Source organism: Ammospiza caudacuta, chromosome 1, assembly GCF_027887145.1.
Source record: "Ammospiza caudacuta isolate bAmmCau1 chromosome 1, bAmmCau1.pri, whole genome shotgun sequence".
In the NCBI taxonomy this organism is placed as follows: Eukaryota; Metazoa; Chordata; class Aves; order Passeriformes; family Passerellidae; genus Ammospiza; species Ammospiza caudacuta.
Genome location: NC_080593.1, coordinates 9868133 through 9890027, shown reverse-complemented (window position 1 = coordinate 9890027; position 21895 = coordinate 9868133). Strand labels below are relative to the sequence as shown.

The 21895-nt window shown below is 37.7% G+C and overlaps 1 protein-coding gene across 2 annotated transcripts in view; it reads left to right on the top strand.

Annotated features, from left to right (window-relative positions):
* The window catches only part of PTPRN2 (protein tyrosine phosphatase receptor type N2), a 634110-nt gene that overhangs the window by 385631 nt on the left and 226584 nt on the right, over nucleotides 1-21895 (top strand). For both annotated transcript variants that reach the window (XM_058803508.1, XM_058803499.1), the window contains exon 12: nucleotides 12622-12686. In XM_058803508.1, coding sequence (XP_058659491.1) covers nucleotides 12622-12686 — 65 coding nt within the window. The remainder of the gene's footprint in view (nucleotides 1-12621; nucleotides 12687-21895) is intronic.

Sequence of the window (21895 nt, the reverse complement as noted above, 5' to 3'; positions counted from 1 at the left end):
TACATCTTATCAATCAAAATTGATTCTTGTGGTACAGATAATTCTGGTTGGTTTTTTTTTGGTTTTTTTTTTTTTTTTACCTCCAGTGGAAATACAAAAAACTTTAACATTCAATTAGTTTTGAAACAGGTTGCAAGTACTGAGTGAAACAATTCATCTATTAAAGTATTTTGTAGCATAATTGCAGTACAAAAAAGCATTTTAATTATTCAGAAAACAAAAGTAAGATGCTGCAGTCTGTACTTAGTAAAAACCATACTCAATATTTTAAAATTAATTAAATATTTTACAACTGTCAATTTAAATCTTTTATTCTCTCACTTTGAATTTTTCTAGGTCGATTTTATCACTCTCTGTTAGTTGTACTCACTACTGTGTTATATTTTAGACTGTATAAAATTTAAAAATATATAAATGGAGAAAAAATACTAGTTTGGGGGATTTTTAGGAAAAAATCCAAAATTACTTTTGCATTTGAAATTGCACTTTCAGAATCATAGGAAATCACCACTCTGAAATGTTAGAGGTTTTTGTTGTAGTCTAGGTGACTCAGCCTGTGGTTAGGAGAGATTTCCCCTTTTTTCCATGTTGATTTTCTACCCATTAATTTGATATCCTCTTTCCTGGAAAGATCACCTACCTACTTCTGTATCATGAAAATCAGTTCCTGGAGTCTTTGCATCAGCCCCCAGCTGCTTTTAGGGTATCATGGCTGCATGTCAAATGGATGGTGACACTGTATGTGAATTAGAGAGGATGAAGCACTCTCTGGAAATACCTCTCTCTATCAGCTATAAGAGAAGTAGTAAAGCAACTTTAACTAAATGCCTGATTTTTGGATATCTAAAACTACATTTGGAAACTGCCATTGAATTACAGATTGGAAAGTGTAGGGAGTGGCCAGACCTAACCTGAAGTCCTGAGTAGTTTTTTTCTTACCCCCATCCCTCTGTGTTTCCATGGCTCCCTCTCACTTTCTCCACTCCCTTGGTGTCTGTTTGTCTCATGCTTTGGCTGAGATAAAACTCACTGTGTCCTTTAACCACCTGCCATTTATGCAGTGACATCACCCTGCTTCAAGAAGAGACCTTTCTTTTCTCAAAAAAAACTTTCCTTTTATTTTTTTCACTATTCACATAATGTTCCAGCTTTTAGTCCTTGCAGCATCTCCAGTTTTGCTGTCATAGCCTAGTTCAGCTCTGCTGTGATGTCCATGAAGATTTGTATGCCCCAAATGTTAGTTGGTTTTGAATTTTCCCAAATTTTTCACTTTCTCTTCTTCACTCCAGTGCTTTTGGGTTGTGATTCATCAGCTGAACGTGTCCTAAAGTGCTTGGCTGCATAAGAACAAACTGATCCAGAAATAAAACTGCTGGATCTGACACATGATGGTACTTCTGAGAACAGCAGCCTTTCCTCATAAAAACATGTAGTACCTATTTCAGTACTTCAGAAATGTTGGGATGAAATAATAGTTTATTGTGAAGATCATTGTATTAATTTTTTTTATATGTATATATTTATAATCACAGAAAATTTGAAATCAGAAGGGACCTCTGGAGGTCATTGGGTCCAGAACCATTCTAAACCAGTGCCAAATTTGAAATTTGTGTTCTTGGGGCCCTGCTCCACTTGAATTGTGAAAATATCAATGAATTCTACAGCTTCTTGTGGCAGCCTGTCCCAGTGCTTAGTCATCACTTACTTAGAAAATAATTTTTTCCTTCTGTCCAGTGAGAATTTCCTTTGTAGCAATTTGTCTCAAGTACTTTTGGTGTGAGTCTCTGCAAAATTCTGGCTCCTTTTTATAATCCTGCCCAAGCAGCAGCCAGCAGCAGTTAAATTACCATTTAGATTTCTGTGAAGTCTTTGCTAGACAAACCCCAGGCTGAGCCTCTGCTTATATTCATGTTTCAGTCCCTTTATTGGCCCTTCTCTGGACCATCTCTGGTTTGCTGATGTCTTTATTTTGTTGGAGACACAGAACTGGCCATAAGAAACCTGAAACTGTTTCATTAATCAGTCACCAGGTAAAAAGGCAGTAGCTGCAAAGCTCTGCATCTGGCTAAAAAAAGCAAAATGCTGGTAAAGTTCTGCAAAGATGAAGAAGAAAAAGACAGAAATGCCCTTCATTCCCAGTGTTCAGCAAAGCAACAGAAGGGCACCAAGGAAATTCAAATTATGAAACATTCTTGATGAAATATTAATAAAACCATACTATGGTCTTAATTGCTATAATTTAACACCCTGTATGATATAAATATTTTAGAAACGTGGTAAAATGGAACATTAAGAAGGGGTCAAGGGATAATAATATACATTAATCTTGATGGGTGGAGATGTATACCTCATACTTAATTTATGTTTATACTACAGTTCTGCATTCCTTTTTGAGGAGCAGAGTGTGGAATAAGCTATATGCATGCATCTTATATTGAGGCACACATGTTTTGTGTGTGTGTAGATTATTGTGGGTATTTATAAAGTATGGGCTCTGGTGTGTAATATAGATCTATAGGGATATAGATATGTAAAGGAATTTTAAAATACCTTCAAAACTGCATGCTCTCCTTTAGAAATCAGACCTGGATCCAGCAGTCTACAAAAGCAAGAGGGTCAGGAAATATGCAAACCACTTTCTCGCAAAATTATTTCTTGAGGAAGTCATTATCTATACTGCTCTTGCGATAGCCGCCTTTCTTTTTCAGTGGAAAATATTTCTTTTAAGGCTAGTTTCCATATATTTCAATGAAGGGGAAACCCTAGAAACAAATCTGTGCTATGGCCATAGTGTCAGGGAGGAGAAAGCAGGGCTTTCTTCACAGTTTTAGGAATACTTTACAGCCTGTCTTGGTGGGACAGTGTCTGCCTGACAAACACAGCAGTCAGACAGAAGTCAGAAAATGTTTCACTGAGATTTTAACTCTCCTATAGATTTTCACCCCATAAGAATGCTATTGTGCTGATTTTTTTCCTGAAAATAGCATGCAGAAATGGCTTGAAATTGCTGGCACTCTAATAGTGACCTGTGCCCATGTATGCATAAAGCAGATAGACATTTCATTTACATTTCTCGAAAATTGTATGCAGTAATGATTCTTATGTGTTAAATTGCATAATCCATACAAGTCTGACAGCCTTATAAAGGCTGTGGGCCAATGTCTCCTTCTGAATGAGTCAGTGCCAATGAAAGGGGTTACCATACCCTTGAGAGAGGTTACTGCTGTTGTGTGTTGGCTGATGGAACTGCTCCTGTGGTCACTCTCTAAACCATGTCAGTCAAAATTGACCAAGTAGGCTCAACTAGTTTAAATAATGGAGTTTTTACTAATGATGCACATTTGGAAAATACAAAGGATAAGGGGCTACTCATAAGAGGGTGTAGCTGGCATTTTGATGGACAGTTTCATCAGCAGGGCAGACTCCTGATTCACAGCATTAGTCCACAGCCTCTCACTGTCAATTCACCTGTCTTCTTTAGCTTGAATATTTCTGCAGTTGCTTATGTTATCTTTTTTAAAATGTAGCATGACAAAATGCTTTGCTTTTGGGATGTAGGATTCTCACACAAAGCATACAGGTCTGGGATGCAGAACAGTATTTTGCCCAATGAGAGGTTTATAATTGGATTTTTAACATGCTCAGATGGAACTGGCACCGTGGGGGAGTGGCACAGCCCAGGTAGCCTTTTCTACACATTGAAGGAAAGTCCTAGTAAATGTTTCCATAAAGGAGGAAAGGAGAGGGATGATGCCAGCAGAAACTCATTCCAGTGAGCACTGGGTTAAACCTACCACAAGGGAGGCACCTCTCCTTCATACCATTTACAGAATGGGAAAGCTTTGCCTTTGCTTTCATACTTCTGGGAGAACTGATCTGTCTCCTTTCCTGCCATTTCTCCTTATTTTAAACCCTGCCAATAAGTCTCTTCTGCCCCTAACAGCAAAATGGTGAAAGTGCTGCAGCTTTTAAAGGATTTATAAGGCTTAGCTGAACACATCACTTCCCATGCCAAAAAATAAGAGAAAGAATGTTGTGTGGATGGAGGCAGCCTTGGCATTCTGCTGTTCTCTTGCCCAATATCCATTCCTTGTTATCTCTACCCCTCTGCCACCAATTACTGTCTCCACTTGTTTGGTGGATATAAGCTCTTTTGCACAGGAACCACCTTTTAATAGCATGTTTGCACAGTGCCTTTGGCACAGTGATTCTGGCCATGAAAAGCATTGTAGGGAAGGTTGTAATAATCATAATTTTTTGAGTACTGCAAAACAGCCATCCTTCACAGACTCAGATCCTTCCTGTTATATCCTTCTCATTCCCATCAAATGTGCATACCTGCAGACACAGGCACATTCAAATCCTGTAAATGCATTTAGGACACAGTTATCTCTGTAGGCAAGCATTTATCTTCCTTATTTTGCACTTCACCCACCCAAGGATAAAAATAATGGATTTTTATGGCATGATTAAATTTATATTCTTCAAAAAATATTTGGCTTATATTTCTGAAATATAAGGGTTTTTCCATTCTTGCTGATTTTGAAGAATTCCTTTTAAATGTAGTGAAGTAACCTCCAGAATTTTCATGAAAGCAGAATTATGAAAAACTGTTCTGAGAAACAATGGGCAAGTTAACATTGGCCCTATTCACTCTCATCTGAAAGCTTTATTGTGACTCTTGTTACTAGTGGCATCCTTGGTAATAAATATTTTCATTTTATTCTGAGGCACAGCAAATAGATTTTGTTAGTGAATGACCTTGTGCATTAGCTGTGCTATTCATGATTTAGTGAGCCAGTCAGTTGAAATATTGCTAATGTTTTTATGACTCAGTCTTGTTACATTTGTGCCACGAGGATGACATTAAGTGTAGTCGTAGATGAATAACAAATAACGTGTCTCGAAGTTGTGTTTTGGATCATTAAAGAAATGAACCTACAGGGTGCTGTTTATTAACTGAGGAAATGACTGGGAAAAAAAATGACAGTTCTTGAATGTGTATTTATTAAAAACAACATTTGGCATGCTGAGAATTAGTGATAGTGTCCGTTAAATTTTTCATAAACCAGCGCAAATGCACTGCAGTGTCCATCCAAAGGTTTTGACAAATTTTAAATAAGTGTAAGAATAATTCATACATTTCTTACTGTTTCGGGCTAAGACTCAAAATGATGCAAGCTGGAGAATGATAAAAAAGTAGAGCATAATGCACATGAAGATTAATAATTAGATGCTAATATGAGTATTTTAAATATTATGTATATGAAAGGGGGTCAGTGTACTTTCCAGGTAGACCCTAGGGGAGGTGTGGATTGCTTCTTTAAAAATGCAGCAAGTATTCTTGGATTTCTTTTCCTGAATCTGCCTGTTTCTTTTGTGTTAAGAAATTATGGAAACTCTCAAAAAAGTATCTTGTAGACTTCTGGAGAGATGGTTTGGTCCTTTCCTTTGCCCCAGTAACACATCATCTATTCTAAAGAAATCACAGAAGGTCAGTTTAGTTTCAGATAACAGGGTTTCCTGAATTTCTACAGAGGTACAACCATAAGGATCAACCTCTGGATGACTTCAGTGGTTCTTTCTGCTTATTTAACACTAAGTAATCACAAAGAGGAGCTGCAATGGATATCCTGAGAGATCAAAATGAGTTATATGGAAAGAGAGACTATTTAAATAAAAGGAAAAAGCAGATACAAAACCAGAATATTAGCTACTCTTGAAAGGCTGAGTTACTGCTATTCTCTGCTTGATTTTTTTGGGTAGTATTTTCAGCCCAAGAAAATTAAAGCAATCTGTTGAATTCTTGACTATAAATAAAACAAGGCAGAAAACGTGTTCCTTTATATTGTTATTCCAAAAACTTTTCTATTTAAGAGGAAAAAAACTGTAGCCTTAAGCTTGTCTTGGAGGCCAAGAGTGCTCTGCATGGGAAGGGCCAAGAAAGGCCCAGGTGGTTTTTTTGCCCGTCCATCCCCTGGGACCCAGATCTTGCTTTCTCGTTTTTAAATGTTAAGGTTGGACATATGATGGTGAGCTTTGACATTAAGCTAAGGGAGACTTTGAAATGACAATTAATAGTTTATTAGTTGTTTATCATTAGCAATCACCCAGAAATAACTCTCTGCAGAGAAGCACTGCACTGGTAGTCACACCTTGGTCTACCTGAACCAGCTCCAGTTTCAGCTCAACACCCTGCAGGTTGTTTCATCTGAATTTGCTGTTCAGAGCTGATACTTGTCAAGGAATATTTATGTGAACAAATTTTGATGTGAAAAGTGGAATGACACTTCTTTTTTTCATGTTCTGCTAACACTGGCTGAACTGGTACAACTTTTGCTATAAATAATGGATAAGTGTTTTAAGTATGCAAGCAAGTTGTTATACATACATGCATTGCACTCTCTCAAATAATGTGCAGCATTGAATTGTCACAGCTAAAATGGCCAGTAGTGTTAAAAATTGTCACTGTTAAGCATTCATTGAAATATATTTTGTGTTTCTAAAGCATATACAACATATAACAACATATATATACATATATCCACACATATATGCATATATACAACATATAACAAAGGACACATATCCAGAGCATGGTTATTTTTGTTATTACTCAAAACTCTTCTTTTGATGGACACCAATCTGCTCATATTATTTAACAGAATATTTTTGATATTGTGTTCCTTAAGTTCTGCCAAAAAGAAGTATTTAGGATAGATAAAGGTTTTTCATTTCCACGGTTCTAATTCAATTAAACTGGGTTTGTTCATACTTCAGAAACAGAATCATCCTTACACCACACCTTAAAAATCTCTGTAGCCATGGCATTGAAATGTCTGTTGAAATGTCTGTTGAAATGTTTTACTGCTGAAGTTTTTTGGAGGTTATGTACATGTATTTCTTACAAGGAAATGCCTGTGTAAACAAACAAAAAAAAATAGGATTGGTTCATGCAGCAGGCATTTCAAGGCATATATATATATATATATGTAAAAAAATAATAAACTGTACTGATCTCAGGATGGGATAAGTAAATCTCAGGTGATATCTATTTACTTCTCTTGACAACGCAGGGAATTTGACTGACTTCCTAGTTGAGACAGCAAAGTTTGTAGAGATGGATCCCATCATGAAGCAGAAAAAACTCCAGAAAAATAAAAAATTGTCATTTCATACATCCCAATCTCCTTTACTGCAATTTAAATATCAGATTTTAGAATAGCAGCGTGCTCATTTTAAAGGAAAGTTAAAGGAAGATGTACAATTGAGCACTTATTTATTGAAGAAGTGGAAATAAGTCAATACAAGCAGTCATGCAGAAAGAATGTGTTTAAAATGCATCCCTAATCTATGCAAAGACTTAGGTACCTGAGGTCCTGCTGTATAAAATCATTGCTACTCTATCCTTGAATATTACCTGGCCATGGATGTAGGAGGTAGATGGTTTAGAGTGGGGAAAGTAACATTGTTTCGGTGAATAAGTTTTAAAAATATACAGGTCTTGACAGATATTCAAGTGTGGCCCCATTTCCATCTTAGAAAAACATGCAGTGCTGCTATTTCCCTGAGAAAGGGATTCTGTGTGTATTTTTTGTACAGAATTAAATACAAACAGAGATGGAAAATTCCTTGATTGTGAGCATGGAGATTTAGCTGCCTCATACCAAAATCTGTGAGAACGCAAAGGTGCTCAGGGAGTGGTGAGCATGGTCTGAATTTCCATCTGCTGGTTTTATTGGCTACAGCAGGTTGTAAAGGATGCGTGCTCTCAAAATTGCTGGAGATGCAAACAATATTTTAAATTACTCCAGGCAGAAAGGTACTGCATCTGAACAGATTGAAAGCTGAAATGTTGATATCAGAAATTAAATTAATGCACATGAGATTGAAACAATATCTAATTAAAATCACTTGAAAAATGACTTGAAAATTGAATATGACATAGTATTTAGCAGGCTGTTGCTAGCACAGCGACGTGGCTTTGACTTTTCTGCAACCATTTCCATTCCAGGCCTGGCTGCCAGTTAAATAGAAATTACACATGAAGCAGCAATCTCATGCCATCGTCCTGTAAAGACTGGAGGACAAAATACCTTCTGCCTGCAGCTTGTGTACTTGTTCCTCAATAATGACATTGTAAAATCTAGTACAGGCACTTTTCTTCTCACTTTATCTGCCCACTTGATTTGGTCGTTCTTTTCCTGAGCTGATGCATTTTGAATATTCCATGTTGTGCTTTTGACTTGCTGTGTACATGCATGGCACACTGTGTGGCCCTACCAAAGACAAAGCCCCTCTCTCTGAACCATGATATGAAGAAGCTTTCCAAATATTCAAGGGTTCCTTGTAGGGGAGGAGAAAGAAAATCCAACTTAATGTAAATAAATGTAACATTTGTTTGTCTTAAAGATACTTGTTAAAAAGCTAAAAACTGTAATGAGCACCATCTCTCTGGAAATCCCTTCCTCCTTTCCTCAGAGAGGAAAATAAATGAAATTCTTCTAAATGTGGCTGACTCTTTGAACAGAACTTTGCAACAAGCTCATGGGAAGAAAACAGTGATTGTAGAATTCATCTGACAGCCTACAGTAAATCTGAATTAGTTGCCCTCAATTTATTGACTGGAGGTTCAGTCAATATAGTTAGTGAGTCTAGAGCAGGAATTGGCTCATCCTAAAATGGGCAGGTAATAGCAGACAGGGGAATCATATGCCCATAAGTCCTTTTTACCCTACATTCAATTAAATACAGCACACACTCGAAGTCAGATACACACCAACAATCAGGTTTTCTTGTGAGTGATGCCATCTTCCCAGAAACATTTTTCATATTTAAGGGTGGTTGCGTCTTTGGGGCAGGTAAATCCTGCAAGAGCCTGGGAGACAAACTGAGGAGGCTTCCTGGTGAAACCCTGCTGAACCTGGTTCCCTTTCCCCCACTGGTGCCAGTGTGTGCTCCCATGAGTCACCTGGAGGGTGCAGCTGTGCTTGGCAGCCTGCTTGATAAAAAACCTCCTTCCACAAGTGCAGTAATGAGGCTGGAGCTCTGCTCAGAGCCCTCCATAACTTGCTCCTTCTAATAACTGATGGGCTCTGAGGTTAAACCTGCCAAACCTACGCACTCCAATTCCTGCCTGTGCCACTGACAGATAACTTTGCTAAAGAAATAAACGTTTGCCCTCGGAAAACACATCAGACCTCCCTCAGGTTGGTGGAGAGCGAGCAGTGACAATCCCTACCCTTAAACACTCAGTAACACCCTCATCATGCTCTCTAATAGAGCAAAGCCATTAAGTTGTCCCCATTGTAATTTAGATCACAGAAGAGACTTCCACAGATTCTTTCAGGTTAAAATAACTGGTATACAGAGAGTAGGCAAAATTATTCCACTGTAGCTACGTGCTTAATTATATGGAATACTGCATAAATTGTCAAGTGCAAAGAATTATTCTGATAAATTAAAAGACTAATTAAATAGGCTATTGCAGAATTTTGAGAACATTATAGGGCTCCGCTTCTTCAGGTAATTTGCATATCCTTCATCTAGTGAATTTAATTTAAAGGCCTCCGTTTTTGTGTGTTTGGAAGCCGTTTTTGTTTCAGTGGAAAATTAAAAAATGGATTTTTGTGTTGCTAACTGGTTTGAGAGGGATTTGCTTGAGGTATTTTTCTTTTTCTTTTTTTTTTTTCTATTTTGAATAGCTTTTTTTTTGTGCCTCTTTGCTGATGAGTTTGTCAGTTCTGCATTAGTATTATAGGACTTTAAACTGTGACCATAAAAAAATAACTTTGATGAAATGTCCAATATACTGTGTTACCCAGAATTGTAATTTTTACTTTCATAAAATTTGCTACTGAAACATCAGCTGCTATATACTGGCATTTGAGTAAAAGCTAGCAGTTAGTATATTAAGATATTTTCAAACATTTGGGCCAATTTTCAGAGAATTAGTAGCATGTTCTTAATATCTGAATACATTTTCCCACCACTTCTTCCATCTATCTCTATTGACTGTATCTTCTTGTTTTAAGTTCTCCATTATAGTCCTGTGTAGAAAAGGTTAAGTGCTTGTATTCACCATTCCACAGCCTGAAGCAGCTGCTTGATACGTGGTTACTGCTTCAGCTTCAGCACCATTTTTGACAGAATTTCTTGACCTTCCTGGGCAACTTGTGGAGTTCAAGGTTAGCTAAAATTCTCAGCTGTACACGCCTGAGACTGTCGGCCGTGTCTCTCTCCACAGTCTGACAGAGCCTGGGCTTGACCATTTTCCAGTTATGATTTAATCAATAACACCTCGTGCCTTCCATGCCTCCTAATTTTGGCAGGGTTTGTGTTAGCATGGCTGTCAGACCTGTCCTTTGTGTTTCAGCCAATATCAAGGGGGAAAGCAGGGCTATTAAATAAACCTTTTTTGTTGTTGTTTTTTAATATCAAAGCTTCAATAATTAATGTCCGCAGGAAACCTATGAAAAGGAGGTCAAATCTGTAATAGTAATTATAAAATTCAACGATTCAGCAGGCCCAATATTTTCTATTAACTGTTCATGTGGTAAGAAATTACACAGTGGGATTTAAGCTTTGTTGTTTACTTATAACCATTTATTTTGCAGCCACTCTGCTGTGCAGTTTTCTTTATCCTAAGCTGCCAAAGAATCCTTTGTTGGACCATTCAGTCTCTTTGAAGGAGCCTGTGGAACTTTCTCATTTTATAAATCTTCAATTTTTGCACTTGGTAGAAATCTACCTTTAATGTGTTTTCTGGGTGCAAGGACGGTCAGTGTGGTAGCATGGCATATCTTTTCAAAGATTTACTTGTTTTTTTTGGAAATTCATACTGCACAAAAAATACAACACTGCAAAACATGGTCTCATATTTCATGTTTCTGTCAATTTGCCTTCTCATGGTCCCTTTGGCTCTGTGTGGAATAAATATGTTTGTGAATGTAAAAAGTATGGCACAGGTGTTAAGTATGTGAGTATTGCATGCAGGTTTTAGGTTGTCATTCAGCAAAACATGCATTTAAGCTTTCTTAGCTTGGGACTTAGCAGGTTCCTCTCTGCTTAGTCAGCATATTAAAAAGATGCAAAAATAAAAGTGTGGGTCTAAAGTGTGTGCAGAGATTTCTTCTTTTTTTTGTATTGAGGGCAATATTCACCCCTTGCAGAAGGCAGTCAGAAAAGTTTTTCTGTGTTGGAATTGCTAGAGGTGTAACTTCTTGAGTCTTTGCATGTAAAAACTCTTACAAAAATCTTGCCATAAGTGGTGAGATGGAGCCTAATGATCAGACTTACCTCTGGAATAAGGTAAGTCATTTGTGTTGCGCTTTGGACAAAGTCAATAATGTATCAGTTCAGGATAATCTTCAAGTCTGCTGAAATCTGAGCTGTTTTAAGTGTTTCAAATGGCAACAATTAAAGGGAATCTTTCACAAATTTTAAAAAAAGTTAATTCCCTTAAGTATCTTCAGGTAAATTTACAGTGTGCAGTATGTTCCTAGCACTTCTTGACCTTTCTGATTGGAAGGCTTGCTTCAGGCAACCAAAAGTGAGAAGCTGCATCTATCAAATTTTGTTCATAATCAAAGAAGAGGTAGATGCCTGCAGATAGTGTAAGATGTGTGGGGTGACTCACCACATTAAATGTGCATCCCTTTCCAAAGACAGCAGAGAGAACCCAGATGACTCACTTGGATTACAGGCAGCTAAAGGAGGGAGAGGTTAACAGGGCTGCAAGGCTTCATTGCTACTCATAAATAAATCAAACCAGGTGCCTGGGTTTTGGCCACGAGTCCAACTGACTAAGTTTGCATCTAGAAGGTTAAAATCTCCCCATCCAGAATGGGATGGCAGTACCCATACACCCAGCTAGGAACAATCTAAACCTTGTGTTGTTCCCAGAACTGTGGTTGAACACTGTTTTTTGAAGACTTTTTTGGCCTGTGCTGACAGTCACAGGCCAAAACATTCCAGACCATGGGATTAAGGGAATGGGAAATTGTACAGCAGTGCTCAAGCCCATGCACTGAGCTTGTTTGGGTTGCAGGTATAATTAGTGATTATCACTTTTATTTAACTGCTTTATGACGGGTTGCTTTATTGTAGTTTTTAATGCTTTTAGTGATATAGATGCTGATAAAGAGAAAAAATGAAATAAAGAAAAAACCAATTGTGCATTGCATCCTGGTGGTGTGAAATAAACTCTTTATTTAACCTGTGAGATAAGAGTCTGTGTCTGTTGTGAAAAGTCCTACACAGTGACAGTGCTGTTCTCATGGTAAATTACTGCTCTGCTCTTCAATGCAAGCAAGTGGGAAGTATCCTCAGAAAAGAACTTGCCAAACAAATTCTGTATCTGAGTTAAATGTGTGTAATATTGTGGAAAATAGAATTAGCTTGGCTTTCTTTTTCACATAATAATAAGCAATTAATAGCATAAATATGCATTCAAAAAAACTGAATAGCAGAGCTGCTCTCAGGAAAGATATTCCATAGATAGAATAGGAATGAACTGTAGTGAATATATTGATGAAGGAAAAAAGGTTGGTGGGAAATGCTGTAAAATCATACATATTCCAGCTGTCCTTTAACTCTCTCAATCTTCATTTTTCCTTACAGCCATAAACAAAGAGAGGCTTGAAAAAACAACTGGACTGAAAATTCTGCAGACTGGTGTGGGGGAGGTAAGTGGCTTTCAGGCATTTTACATTCTCAAAAATATTTTCATTATTGGGATTTTTAAAGAAATTCTGGAGCTCATGAATGTTTGTGAGCTACCAGTCTCATGGTGCTAAGGGCCTTTTTATGATACAGTTGCATCTGTCAAAATACAATCTGCTGCACAAATAGCACTGTATCCCACAGAGAAAAAAAATACCATCCTTATGAGAAAAGTGCAGCCAGCTTTAAGAAATGCAGTTTTTGCTTTGTTGTATCAGAGGAAAAAAATCCCCAAAGATGAGCACAGTGACTGAAGTCATCATATTATTCCCTTTGGTTTTGATGGAGTGCTATCTCATCTAGAACAGTGGAAGTTTAAATTTGGGGTAAAGAATCTTTAGATGTTAGTGAGAATCTGACATCTGAATGTCTCGCTTATTTTGGATGTAACTTGAAACATAAATAAAACATGTGTCTGTTATTATAGTGATATCACTAAGCAAAAACTCCACTAAGCAGTTCATCATTTATTAATAAACATGATGCTATCTGCTAAGAACCTTGTATGAACTACAGTTGATTGCTAATTCTCGTGCTAATTTTGTGTACACAGTTATCTCTTTTTCTTTTTTCATTTAAGTAATTTTGCTAGTGGTGAATGCTCACAGGGCCGGGCAAATGTCTTTTTCTCATGATTGCATTATTCTCAGTATTAAAAATAATTAATTACTAACTTCTAATATACTCAAGGAATAGGTTGTTTTCTTTCTTTACCAATTTTTGGGGGTTGTATTTCTGATTTTTATCAGTTCATGCCTAAGAACTTGATGAGATTTGTGAGGTTCACAGTGCAAGTTCATTCACATTACTGAAAGACTTGGTCTTGGAGGGGTAATAACAGTGAGACCTGCTGTGATGCTGAGGGCCAAAGCTGAAAGAATTGCAACTGGAAACAAAGATAGGTGAAATCATCAGAAGATGAAAGCCATCATCTCTCCTTAACTGATTTAGCTAGGAATGTTTCTTATGGGTGCATAACCTTAGGAACTGTGAAGAACATCCTGGGGCATAGCTGTGCACCTCAGGCTGTGTCCTGACTTCAGGCCAGGCTGAAGTTTGTGGCTGTGCTGTCTGCAGCCTCTGGTTTCTGTTTAATAGCAGAACCAGGATTGGGGTACAGGCTGTGGAAGCCACTCAGTATCATTTTACCCAATGGGACTCATCCATGCTAATAAAATACCTCCATGTATTTTGTCCAATTCCAGTCATTGAATGGATTCTAGTTTGCTGCAAAATCAGTTGGAGAATGAAAGCCCTCTTCTGATGCTTACTGTTAAATCAGTTTTTGTATTATATGTGGTCAATGGAGGAAAAATTCCCTTTTGGATAGTTGGAATGCAGGAAGTTTTCACCTGCTAAACATATGATTAATGCCCTTTGTAGCAATAGCCTTGCTGTAACCATGGTTAGATAAGGGATGTGCTGGAGCTATAGCTTTAAGGATTTCCTAGAGCATGAAAAATTGAAGAATTCTCAGGCCGGAGACCTCACCAGCCTGATTCTTGTGTTTGGTTTAGAAAAAGTCACTGTAGAACTCACCTTCCATATATTTAGGCTGTCCTAACTTTTTTATAAAAAAACACTGATACAACTTGGATTAATGAAGATTTTGACAGAATTTTGTAATTTACACTCTACCAAATATGTATTATTAGGAGGCAAAAAGTGAAAATTGATTAACCCAAGTGAAGCAGACATTTTGGCCTAAATATAATCCAAGTTATTTCTGAAAGAGGATGATCAGCAGAGAAAGAACCAAGTGGTTTGGACCAAGTAACGTGATGGAAGAACATTTATTCAGCTGCTTATGTATTTTGTTGGGTGTGAATTCTCCCAGCTGTATACATTCCCTTGCTAAGTCTTATCAGATATGATTGTGTACATAATTAATACATTTCTGTGGTCTCACATAAATGAAAAATAGAGGAGTGCTGTGACCAAGCATTTTTTCTGTTGATACAGTATCAGATTCAGGCTATTTCAGGTCAAATTTAACTATGGTAATCAAGTTTTGCAGTTTGTGTTTTATTCACCCTGGTGAATAATTATTATTGAAATAATAGAAAGTATGTATTTAAAGATAATAGAAGAGCTTCATGTTGAATAAGGTTTCTTTTTACTTCATACTGGAATTAGGAATGGAATTATATGGTGACAGTAAATCAAAGTCAAGATGCTCTAATCAAAAGTACTTATGAAAACTTTAGTAGAAAATGAGAAATGGCCTTTTTGTTTGGACACCAGGTGAGATGCATGACAAACTTAATGGACATATAATCTTCATATGCAGGCCTGTAAAATAAAAAGGATTGATTTTGCAAGGCAATTTTCATATCTGAAATACCTCAAGAGAATATAGCCCAGATGGTGGTGGCAAATGGAGCTACTGTCCAAACAAATGCAGGAGCTCTCCTAAGCTCAGCAGTAATTCATGTGTGCCTCTGGATGGTGGAATCTGTTTTAGGAGTCGATCTGTGATAGCAGGATTTGTGTCTCAGTAAGGAATGTGTGGACACTAGTGACTTCCCAGGTCTTGGCTGTGCTGGAAGCAAACTGTGTCTTCCTCTGTGGAGATGAGAAATGCTTCTCAGAGCTCCTCAATCTATCACTTTCTTTCCCCTATCTCAAGAAAAAACATTTCAAAAGCAACAACAGACTATGAAATTCACACCAAACTTACTGAGCCATTCAGTCAAGTCCAGGGAGAGCTGATGAATTGCTTTTATGTCACTGCATAAACATGTGCTGTATAGTCATTAACAACATGGGTCTGGAGTCTACCACAGCTGCAATCCAGTTCATCATCTTTATGTCATGTAAAAGATTTCCACAGCTTGTGATTCTCCCAGCTAGGCCTGAGTTAGCTGTGTTGTGTCAGCGGAGGGTAGGCTCTGCTTTAGCTGCATTAAAAATGAGTTCTTAAGCTGCAACTTCAGAAACTGCTCATGTTTCAGGATGTTGACTTAAAAGTTTTGTACATTTCAGAGCAAACGTAATGATAAAATGCAAAGCACTGTCTGGACTCTGGGCAAGCAGAGTTTCTTTCAGGCCATTACAGAACAGATTTCACCAGTATTTCCACCATACATGCACCTCAGCATTGAATATATGTAACAGAATATTCAACAGTACAGGGATCCAGAGAGTTAGATTAGAGTTTGATATGATGTGCAACACTCTTAAAATGAGAATTATTTTATCTCATTTTATCTTGTTTGCAAGAAGGCAATTATTCCAGAATACCAGAATAACCCTGCTGTAGAGAAAACGAGTGCTGAGCTTGTAATCTTGAGGATATGTGCATTGATGTAGTACTATCTCTGGAATTATATTTGCCAAGATGTGTTTTTTTTATTTGCAGCTTTCCAGCACCTATAACAGGAGCTGGAAAAAAACTAAAACTAAAAAACCAGTAGAACTCCTCTACAGTATCCATGTGAGATTTGTTGGACTCATTATCATGCATGTTTGTGCCAGACAAATCCTTCATGAGCATTTCACACCTTCTTGTTTATTCAGATACAATGAAGCTTTGAGGTATTTTCTTTTGATCTCCTACACATGAAATAAATCTCTGAAGTCCTGAGGTCATCTTCAGCTGTTCTGCTGTGTCTTTGAGGGTATGACTGCATGTGCTGTGTTATTTAGATGTCTATTTGCATAATACCATGAAAGACACAATACTGGTAAAAACTGGAGAGCTAAACAGCATTTAAGCAGGACCCATAACTTTTCTTCTCTGCCCCAACTTGATGTGAAGCACTACTTGAGTTGAACTTGCTGCTTTGAATGGCTGAGCACTCCTGCAAGATCTTGGGGATCTCTTTGTCTCACATGAAGGGAAAGCCTCCTTAGCAGCTGCACAGCTCCACCTGACTCCTCCTGAGTTCAGCAATCTGCACAAGCCCCCATCCCACACCAAAATTATTGCAACTGGATTTGTTCCCAGGAGTTTCTCTCCAGCCCAAGGAGCTCAGCAGACACCACGAGCCACAGCCCTGCACAGGGGTCACCATGTCAGGTATCCCTTCAGCATCATTTAGGAACCTAGGATGAACTTTAGGAACTACTTCTATCTCTTCACATAAGCACCATTGAGTTATTACAGGAACACAGTATTTTTAAGTTCAATTCCATGCTCAGGTTGGCTGTGACCAGAATTACTGTGACATGAATAAATGTTTATTCAGCTTTTGGCTGCAATTTGTTTTCAACCACAGTTTCAGAATAACAAGTCAGGCTCTCCAGTGGCTCAAGAAAGTGTAATCCAGTTTTGGGGTATAAGAGTCTGTGATTTGAATAATCAATTAATGAGGCCTGAAACAAACCCAGGGAATGGCACTGTTCCTGTCTTGAAGTGACAAAACAGCACCCACTTCAGAATAAGTTATATTAAATTACCTCTTTCAATTTCCCAGTAAGAATGCACAGAAGAAACTAATCATTGGAATCATAACTTCATTTGTAGGATTTGAATCATGGCTCTCATATGGCAGACATATAAATTAGAACAGTTTTCTAAAGCAAATGGAAATAACCCAAAATGTATGCAAAATGAATGCTTCACCATACCTCTAGATATCCTAAAATAGAGCAGTGATATTTTGACATGTTTCAGGATATTCTCATTTATAGATATTTTGATAGGTGTAGAATTATGTTGATGTTGCATAAAGTGATGTTACTACAATAAAGAAATCTGTGTTTAAAAATTCTAGTGAAGCTAGAGGACATGATAAGACAGACTTTCCAGAGATGTACAGGCTTCTGAGGCAGGTTTCTAGCTTCATACCTTCCTTAATGTTGCCAGATTTTGTCCCTATACATCCAGATTTTACCTAGAATGATATTAGATTGGACATCCATAAAAAAAATTGGAGTTCAGAACTTGACAAATCATTTTCAGTTGTTGATCAGAATAAGAATTTCTGATCTTTGAGTACTAGGTAAAGTGCTAAGTGTTGGCTTTTGGGTTATAAAGACCAAATCAGCCTGGGATCTGCTCCAGCTGTCTCTGTTACAGCAACGCCTTGGCAAGCCAAGCTCCTGACCTGGAGCAGGCACTGCCCAGGGGTACCCAGGACTGGAAGGGATGCTGTACCCAAGATCACTTAGATGAGGTAGGTCTGAGACTGACCATGGTGTATGAACAGCAGCTGTGCATGTCCAAATACTCAAGTTTTAGCCCAAGACACAGCTAAGTTTTTCATCTTCCACTGAAACCCGCCCTTCTTTGACCAAGACTCAGGAGCCCGAAGCCAGGCACAGGCACATGTGAGGGCAGACACCTCTGCACTACAGGGGAACTGTTCTTAGACCAGGGCTTTGTCTCTATGCCTGCCTTCAGCATTTTTTCTTACAAACCCCATGGCTTAGAGATCAACAAGTTTATTTTTTCCTGTTATGTGAGATTTGAGTTCCCACAGACAGCTCTTGCTGTTGGCTTTTGCTGATCACTGGGGCTGTCTTGATCAGCAGACAAACATTTCCAGGAGGAGCAGTGTTTGGAGACACATGAGATGTTGTGGGCAAGGCATGGATCAGGTCACTGAGGGGTTCTTTGCCTTAAGGCAGGCAAATTTATATATAGAAATATGAGCAATGATATGAAATAAAAAGCTTTAAGGAGTGCAGTCCTTGAAATATTCTGGGTGAAGGCATAATGGGAAAGACTTACCTTGTCCCACATACACAAATTACAGATTCTAAAGCTGTGTAACCTCTAAAAAATAGTAGATTATATTTTCCATAGAATTCTACTAGAAATATACTACTTATGTGAAATTTTACTAACAGTGAATAATATCTCACTATTACAGTTTGTAAGTACACATGAATAGTAAAGTTATGCTAATCAGAACTTAGTCACACAGTAGCATTTAGAAGTAACACTTCAAGAAATTTTAGGAATAAAGCTAAACAGAACATTAAATTTCTCCAAAGAGAATGATGAAGATCTATGGCTCATTTATTTAAGACCTTGTATGCTTTTAAAAAATGCATTCTAGCTAATATTTAGATATAATGTTAATGCTATTTATTAACTATTCATTACAGTACATAGCCCACTAGAGGGCTGCTTCTCAAGTAAATTGCATCCAGAGTGTTAATAAAAGTGTTAAATGTTTAAAAACAAAAAATATGCAGCAGAAATATGTGTAGCATTTTACCACATTATTTTGTCAATTATTTTCTGCTACTGCATGTTATATACAGAGCATACTAAGACAATATAAGTCATGGCCCCAATTCTACAAACATTTAGAATATGCTTAGCTTTAAGTATATTGTTATTCCTTTTAAGCTGCTGCTAAGTTTAGAGTTAAAGAGATGCCTGGATGCTCCTGAGACTGTCTTCTGTCACATATCACACCGTCTCTGGTTGTGGAGGGGCAAAGTTCCAATGTTTATCCCCTGTATTTGATTTGAATATTGCATAGCAGAGGTATTTTGACATCTGAATGACAGGTCACAGCTTCAGTTTGGAAATCATGTGTCAGTAGTAATTTCTTTTCTTGTTCTCTGATTGTGACAACGCCCTCCATCTTCTTTACAAATTTTTAAAGAACACGACAAGGAAATGAGGAGATTATAATGTAAAGAAAAATACAGCAAACCTGATTTTCAGAGACACCTATCAGTCTATATTGATTTATGTTTTCCTCCTGAAACAGTATATAAAGCACAAGTATTCAAGTGTCACATTGGTTCATGAGTTCCTTTACAGTAGCACTGTGTGATTTAAAGGAGCAGAAGTGCCAAGTGATGTGGCAGTTGCCATGGCAACTACAGCAATTCAATTTTTATTCAGTATCATGTAAAATGAAACAAGATACAGTTTGCCTTGTGGCTTCAGGAACTTATGCATCTACCAGTGTTGTTCCTTTTTGTCTTTTTTAACATTGTACTGGTTAAAAAGAAGCATGTGTTTGTTTTAAGGATTTATCTTGGGTTTAGGCTGTGTCATGCCATTGTTTTTAAAGCAGAGTTTTCCTTACAAACCATTATAAATCTGCAGAGAGGAGATTTAGACACTAGTACTGGCTACATAGAACAAACTGCAGGGTAATTCTGTTTAAGAATCCATGTTATTATTCACCTTAACTGTGATTTGGCAGCCTGCACTCAATATATTAATAGAGAATCTTTAAATAGGAGAACATGATTGTTTGTACTAGATATCTTACTGATTCATGAAATTCAGCAGCCTCCTTCTACGAGCAGCCAGGTTATTATGACTCAAAGGAAAAGAAAATCTTGAGTGGTGTAATGGGTGAGCTGGGGAGGCTGCAGATTAAATTCTTTTAAAGTGTCTGAAGTTTGAGGGACCTAGATGGTCAGAAATTGTAGAAAAGGGAGATTCTTCCATATCCACATACAGGAGCTTGATCCTGGCAGGAACACATGGATTTCAAGCAATCTCAAACACATTTAACTATTTAAGGAGAGGAAGACGTGGCAGATCCCAGTTTTTCAGCCCTCTCTCTAGCAGACTCTGGGCTGGAAATGTTCCTACATAGGTCAAAATGGAAACACCTTTGTCAGGACCTTTGCTCTGGGTCTGAAAGCATAGGAGAATAAGGGTCTGGTTCTAAGATTCAAGCTCTTGAGATATCCAACTTTCCTATAGGAATCCTTGACACCAGGGGCCCAGAGCTGGTAAAATGAACAGGACCAGGACCCAGACCCTGTCATGGTCCAACACTTGTCTGCACTGCCAAGGTGTTGTCAGTCACTCACACTGTGTCCTGTGCCAGTGAGGACTCTTGGGCTGTTTGCTTCTCCACCTAAGCAAGATCCTGGCCGGGGACCATTCACAGCAGGCAGTTTCAGTGTGGTCACCTTTGGAGCATGGGTGTAAAGGCATGTTAAAATTTAAAAATAATAAAATTAAATCTTCAGCTGTGGGTTAAAAGATTTGTGTCATTTATTATAGGTTTTTTAGTACTAAGCTTTAAGTACTTAAGTAAAACTTAAGGTCTTTGCTTTCTGGGAAAGCCTGATAGCACATTCTGATTCATCCTTCCCAGAACTGCTTTGCACTTGTACATCACTAAGTTTCCACCCTCAAAGGCAACATGGCTGTAGTGTCCATCACTTCAGACTCCTTCAGAATGCAAGGCTTTATCTGTTATACATATTAAAGCAAATTTTTGTCAGAAAACTTTTGGCAAGTTTCTAAATTTAAACATGATGATTCGTATTAAGTAAGCTTGCTGGAGCTTGCTTTTGTTTCTTTTTCCATTAATCAGCAGATTTATCCTGATGAGATAGTTTTAAGAAAAGTGTTGGGGTTGTTTTGACTAAGCATAGTTTTATTTTTGTGTGCACTTTGACTGGCATCAAAGGGAAATGTTGGGGGTATTTTGTTGTAATAAGAATACAAACATACTTCACTGAATTACTAAATCAAAGTTTCTGTAGAAACAACAATATAGTGGCTTCTGAAGGGACTGCATGAAGTCCCTGTGCCAGAGAAAAGTGACCCAGTCCAGGAATGCCCAGGAACCACAACAGCTCTCTGTGCACTCTGCTCTCCCAAAGGGATGGCATTCTGCAAACTGTCTGTCTGTCTGTCTGGTTCTTTACCTTTAGCAGGTAGAGTAATGACTTCATTTTAAAAATGTCAATGCTGCTTTTATGATATGGATTTCACTTGATTGTTAAACTGTTAATTTACAGATCTTTACTAAGTGAATGCAAACAAATTCTGGTCCTCAAAGCTCTGCTAATGCACAATGTTTGAATTTTAATTTCCAGTCCATCTTAGATTATGGTGATGAAAAACAATATTTAATCCCTCGTTAACACATGAATAAGCGGAAACTGTCATTTCCCACCAAACAATAATGGGATTATCTCAAGAACTGTCAGTTTATGTGAAAACATTATGTTGCCCAAATTTTCATAAAAATTAGCAGTGGGTAATATTCAAGATCAGAGCAATGGAAAGAGGGAAATCTGCATTCATGGTAATAAATATTCATATTTGTCTGCTCAGGAGATGAAAATCTAATCAAGGGGCTATTGATGCACTGGCTTTTTTTTTTTCTTTTTCTCTTTTTTTTTTTTTAAACCAAGATGTTTCATCTAAATTGGGTTTGATATGGAAATTAGTCTTACTCCAAGTCCTCCAGGCCATGAGCATGCTGGGATAACACTGGAGGTGTCC